The 6,749-nt window shown below is 39.1% G+C and overlaps 1 protein-coding gene across 1 annotated transcript; it reads left to right on the forward strand.

The window, feature by feature from the left end:
* The first annotated feature begins 49 nt into the window (after positions 1 to 49).
* On the forward strand, positions 50 to 2,883 carry brms1la (BRMS1 like transcriptional repressor a). Its single transcript, XM_049597079.1, has 9 exons — positions 50 to 198; positions 950 to 1,108; positions 1,371 to 1,461; positions 1,570 to 1,697; positions 1,796 to 1,875; positions 2,075 to 2,171; positions 2,326 to 2,415; positions 2,554 to 2,618; positions 2,723 to 2,883. Exons 2-9 carry the CDS (start codon positions 970 to 972, stop codon positions 2,819 to 2,821), a joined length of 789 nt encoding a protein of 262 aa, XP_049453036.1. The 5' UTR covers positions 50 to 198; positions 950 to 969; the 3' UTR covers positions 2,822 to 2,883.
* Positions 2,884 to 6,749: the final 3,866 nt, after the last annotated feature.

Raw genomic sequence — 6,749 nt, forward strand, 5'->3', positions numbered from 1 at the left:
GGCTATTGGCCTGTTAGTTAAGTGAACATTGGCGATGCAGAAAACTACAGCTCCCTACACAAATAAGAGCGCCCTACAGAGATTTGTTTTTAGCCTAGCAGGGACACACGAGTGAAATTGTAACCGAGTAAAAAATAACTTCAAGCTTTTTTGGTTTTCTTAAAACATTCTCGCAAACGCCCTGCATCTCTCCATCGTGTAAGTTTTTATTTATTTTCGAGACTCCTATTTTATATATTTTTGTAACAAACCGTGCTAGTCTTGCTTGCTAACTAACTATACTGCCATGCTAATATGCTAACGCAATGCTAACATAATGTGTTGGCACTTGTCGTTATTTGTGTTGTGTAATTTGATTATTTAAAAGGCAAACAGCTACATTTCTTAATGAATTAAAATTGCTTTGGGTGGCTATCTCAAGCAATAAGATATAACCATCTACCGTATGGGTTAATTCTTGTGTTCGGGAATATACATTGACGTAACAGTACTTCCCACGGTATTTTAATGTCATTTTCCAAATTGATCCGTCATAAAAAAAAAACAAAAAAAACCCAGGTAAATTAAAAGACAAATATGTAGAAAACATAGTCCAGTAGAAATTGATATTCGGCGGTTTCCCTACACCACTATTTGCATTTGGCAAATGGGGCTATTTCACAGTTATGTGGATGGATTAACATCATCCTACGACCCTTTAATGATTTTTTCAGAACTTTTATAACCATATCAAGTGAAAGACGTAAAATAAGTGTGTACATCAACAAGTCATTCACAATTATATGTAATTACTTTGAACAGCCAAGTCAAGCCAAGTTTCAGTTGTCATGCACATATGTCAATAGGCTTAAAACTGGATAAATGGAATTAAATAATATATCAAAAGCACACAGCTGTATCTATTGCAGGTTCAATAAAGCCTGGCTGTTTTTCTATATGACACTACCAGTCTGGAGTAAACCTGCTACCATGCCGGGACACCGTGATCGGGAGAAGAAGGAGAGCACAGCAGAGGAGATGGAGGTGGAAGAGCACGAGCAAGACGCGTCCAGCTCAGAGGAGGAAGATTCTGACACCTCCTCTGTCTCTGAGGATGGAGACAGCTCTGGTGAGAAAGTCTTACACAGCAGAATATGAGCACACCATTTTTTTTCGAATTATGTTAATGATTACCATTAAAAGAAGCATGATTTAGGTGTAGAGAAAAAGTAGTGTTGAAGGTTTGACTGGACGTTCCCAGTCAATGAGTTATCTGCAGAAATATGTGTCAGCCAGGTTTTGCTTCCATATCAGCTCCTGAGCAGTTTCTGTCCCTCATCACTCTCATAATATGGAACCAAGAAGAGATGTTTGTCTTTATCATGTTCCAGAAATGGATGAGGAGGACTGTGAGCGGAGGAGGATGGAGTGTCTCGATGAAATGTCCAACCTGGAGAAACAGTTCACAGATCTCAAAGACCAGTGAGACTAAAATGATTTTTTTTTAAGTTTATCTATTGACTTTGAAATTTGAAAATGGCATCAATAAGAATTAGCTGTGGCTCTAATCCCACATGTGTTTGTCCGCAGGCTGTATCGTGAGCGTCTTAGTCAGGTGAACAGCAAGCTGGCAGAGGTGGAGGCTGGGCGGGCAGCAGAATATCTGGAGCCTCTGGCTGTACTGCTAGAGAACATGCAGGTCCGCACAAAAGTGGCAGGTAACTTCGACACACAGCCAGAAACACTTCATGAAGTCTGATACACTCTGGTCTCCTTATTTAGTCTCTCATTTTGTGGTATCCTTTGTATTTGTCAGGTATCTACAGAGAGTTGTGTCTGGAGTCTGTGAAGAACAAGTATGAGTGTGAGATCCAGGCAGCATGCCAGCACTGGGAGGTCAGACACACACACATTTTAATTCCCAAATGTCTTATAAAGAGTTACTGCTGTGATTATCTATTTTTTTTTTTCTGTTATTCGATCTATGTGATTTGTGGTGGAGTATGTATGTATTCAGATGTATGCTTGTGTGTTATATTATGCTTATGTTTTTGTGTGTGTGTGTGTGTGTGTGTGTGTGCGCACGTGTGTGCAGAGTGAGAAGCTGCTGCTGTTCGACACAGTACAGAGTGAACTGGAGGAGAAAATCAGAAGACTGGAGGAAGACAGACATAGCATAGATATTACATCAGGTGACACACTCAAAACACAGTTGTCATGCATGTGCATATCCATACATTTTATTACAGTATTAGGAACACACTAGACGCATCCAGCATTGTATTTTATATTCAGTGCGTGCACAAAACATTGTAATCCGTCTGTCTCTCTGTGTCCCTCTATCAGAGTTATGGAATGATGAGCTTTCAGGAAGGAAGAAGAGGAGAGACGCTTTAAGTCCAGATAAGAAGAGGAGACGACCTTCAGTGGTGTCTGATATCCTTCCGCTGTTAAAACCTCTGTTACTGTTCCCATTGATACTACTTAGTTTTTATACTGCTTCTGTATATCCCAAATGCTGGTATCTAGATCTTATATTTGGAATTGTGTAGCACTGTCCTTGACTCCACTCACGCCCATATATTGTTTACATGCTACCTGACTTGGACATCCTGGAGGACTGGACAGCTATCAGAAAGGTGTGCAAATGTTTGTTGATAATCAAAGCTGTGTCTTTGTCGCTTAGGTGGCATTAGTCTGTGTGTGAAGGCAACGTTTAACTGCTGTGTGTGTTGTCTTCCAGGCTGTGGCTACTCTGGGTCCCCACAGAGGGAAGGCCGACTCTGACAGCCCTGTGTTCCCATTCAGACCAGACAGGAGCAGACCCATTCTTAACTGCTGAGGAACACACACACACACACACACACACACACACACACACACACACACACACTCAGTCACACAATGGGAATACTCAAACACACCAGGATCACAAACACATGCACAATAGATGCAAACATATATATGACAAGCATGAACATTCTTTGAATCTTCCCACAATCCACTACACTCCTCAGCTAACAGTGACACCAGTCGGTAAGCTGCCTCTTGTGCCAGCAGGCACACACAATAAGGACTCGTGGGTTTGAACCCCTTTAGAGAACAAACAGGAATAGAAGCATTCATTTACTTTTTTGTTGTTGTTGTCTGTATCAGTGTTGGTTTCTGTTTACTCAGTGGAGAGGTACAAGAACGTTTCCCTCTTAATGGACAGTTGTAAGGAAAAGTGTGATGCCCAGATTTCAACCTGTACAGGTTTTTAAAGACTGATGTCTGCTGAAGCCATTGAAACTAATCCCAGTCTTCATCACATTTCATTTCACTGTGAGAAGTTATTTTTGGAATGACTGTGTGCCCCTGATTTGTGTTGTTTTCAAGGTGTTGAAGCCACTGATGTGTCACTGGACACAAACTAATGAAATCAGGGTTTTATTGACTGGTGTCTTGGAACTGTTCAGTAGCAAAGAAAGAGCCACATTACAGAGCATGTGTGTGACACAAACCGGCATATATTTTATTTTTCAATTTTATCATCATATCTTCTAAATAGAGGGCTAATACTCAAAGTGGCACAAGACATGACTCCTGGCTTGAAAGTGAAACAGTGTTGAAACATGATTTAAATCATGTTTACATGTATAGTACACCATTTCAGACTATGATACTTATAGTTTGTCCACTGAGGATTAGATTAAGACTGTTTGTATTAAAAAAGGTTTTACATTTTGGATTGTAAGGTTTGAAATTATCGCCTCCCAGAATCCTGTATTTGGTGATAGTGCCATTGTCTTTACACACAAAATGAGTGGGAACGTGACCAAAATGAAGCATTGTGTTTGACTTTGATTGTGGCAGTGTCAGCTGGCATTCCAGCTGAACTTAAAATTTTTGTACAACCTTGTTAACACCCTGAGTAAACTGTTGCCTAGATTTGGTAAACATGTTTTACAGCTAGCAAACTCTGTTATCTGACATGGGCACCATTTAACAAACACACCACAAGCTATGTTGAGTTTTCACAATTGTTTGCAGCGCTGTAATCACCAGCAGTTCAAGAGCCTTTGCAAACATTTAAATTTGAGCATTTATTTTGGGATACTTTAGTGTGTAGAAGGTTTTCCTTTGTGGAGTATTTAAACCAGGATGTCAGAACCCTTATATGCTCAGCGACAAGGTCAAGGAGAAGGTTTCACAGGCTCCATGTAATTGTGTATAATTCTAAGCATTGAGATTTTGGTCAGTTGTGCCATGAGATATTTTAAATTTTTGTACCTTTTTTTTTATTGTGGATCAGTTCAAATGTCTTGTATGAAACTAATTATACTCTTTGTTAAGCTGTTTTGAATAGTTAGTTGGTGATCATATCACACTTTGTACAGTTTTGTTGTTTCAAAGCATCCAGCACACAGTGCCTACTTTTAAGTCAGCTTCATTGTCACATTCTTTTTCTTGCATTATTAGTCACAGAGTCACAGTTTGGTTGCAGTGACTGTGGTTGAGACAAACTCAGTGGTAGTAGTATTCAAAATGAAAGATAAGGCAAGAGATACTCCCAAGATCCTGTGTGCATTAGTGACCACGACAGACTTTGTAGTACATTCAGAAAGGAATAATACTTAGATTTGGAGATAGTGGTATGTGGACGTTAAGGTAAGTTAAAGCCTAAAATGTTAGTGTCCATCTGAATGTAATCTATAATCCAAATTCAAGGAGGTATTGTATTTCTACTGGACACTGACATGTTAGACATTAACTCACCCTTTTCAAACTACCAGTGGACTTCCTCATACCACCGACTCTGTTGGTAAGTGGTGATAAGCACATAGCAATAATAGGGGTATTTCAGTAGATCTGTTTGACCATATACAGTGTTTTTGGGATACCAGGGCATTTTCAATATATTTTTGTTAACAGAGCTGGTTATTTTTATGCAGATCATAAAATAAAGTCAGTTTACCATTACATCACTACAACTGCAAACCATAATCAATAATGTAATGAGTCATGGTAACTGCATTTGCAAATTATTTTGTAATAACTAAGGGACAGAACATATGAAAAGTTAAAATACCAAGGCATCCCTTTAAAGTAGGTATTCAACAGGTATTACTGTTACATTCTCTTCTTCTCACATCTACCTCTTCTCTGTCTATATGTTGCTCACTTTTTAAAGTAAAATCCATGTTTGCATTATTACTGGTTTTTATATGGCTGCGTAGGAATTGTCAGGAGTATTTTTAAAAAGCCTACTGTGACGATGATGATGATAATTGTACAGACAGGGAAGGAACCAAACCATGTCCTTCCTTCCAATGATACCCTGCCACTGAATCTTCATAGACACACCCCGCTGTTTACAAAAGACGATGAGCAAACTGCCATTTAATAAAATTGATTTTATAAACAGATGTTTTTAAAGATTAAGGTGTTGGGGATGTTAAATATTCACATCAATATTTTTTTGACAGTTGATGTTAATGTGTCAGGTATGTATGTGTCTTTCTTGTTGATGATGTGGGTGGGTTTTACAATTAAAAGTTTGTTTTATACGTACTTTGTGGCGTCTCTGTTAAATGTATCTTTGGTGATGAAGACGCTGACTGACAGCAAGGCGTATAGTGAGCACATTGACGGTTTACATCATAGTCAAAGTAGTGCCAGACCAAGGAGAGCCTCCAGCCTCAGCTCTTTGCAAGCATTAATCTCCCAAATAAGAATGAAATATTTAGCAGTTTTCCATTACAGTGTTTACAGAGTGCTTTACAGGGCCTAAACACAGCATATAAAAAGGAAGTAGTGGCTCATGCAGGAACTAATATGGAGGCCATACCACCAAAGCTGCCTTGATCAAAGAGGACTTAACACCAGAGTATATATTCTGCTAATAAAATGACTATTGATCACACTAAAGAGCACTTCTGTACTGGAATGGAAGGAATGTACTGCACAACCTCTGTATCTCTACCACATCACTGACCACAGGGTGCATTGAGGCTTGTATAAAAACACCGGTAATAGATGACTTATGATGATCTGCTTCACTCTCTGTAGTACAACAGCTGTAAAACTGAGAAATATTTAGAGGCGACAGGTGCATACAACCATGAAAGAGCCAAACTTAAAAATTTGCTCACACTGCTTAGTCAAGCAGGATTTGCCCACCTGGTTAAAACCACAATGACCTCAACAAATTCTCAACAATACTATAAGAAAACTGGTTGGACTAGAGGTGTCACACAACCACAAAATGTTGCTCAATTTTGCCTCATCTTCAACCGTTAGCAGTCTGTAAAGACCTGTGCTGCAGCTCTCCCTAAATTAGTTTGACAGTCAATTGTATAACAGCTTGTTCCTCATGTTTCCAGCACGGGGGCCAGTGACGGTGGCAACCTCTACAAATGGTGACATCATACCCTCTATATAGTGAGCATAAGCCCAGGTGTGTCTCATTTTACTTACAACTTCTTTCTTTAGAGACAGAACACAAGAGGCTATAATAAGCTACATTTCTGAAGGCAAAGCCAAGTGTAAGTCAGTGTAACAAGATCAAAAACATGGGTTGCTTGTTGCTTTTGGTTCAAAACAATAGCTTTAAAGATGGAAATCTTGCACGGGACAGCCAGTGAAGTTCTGTTATGATTCACCACAATAATCTGTTTGACTAATGGTCTTATTCCAAAAATAAGTTGCAGAGAGGTTAATAGGTCTGTCTCACAGCAGATTTTGTGTTTGTATAACAAAAAAACATTAATGATGGCTTTGTTCCAATA

Source organism: Epinephelus fuscoguttatus, linkage group LG14, assembly GCF_011397635.1.
Source record: "Epinephelus fuscoguttatus linkage group LG14, E.fuscoguttatus.final_Chr_v1".
NCBI lineage: Eukaryota > Metazoa > Chordata > Actinopteri > Perciformes > Serranidae > Epinephelus > Epinephelus fuscoguttatus.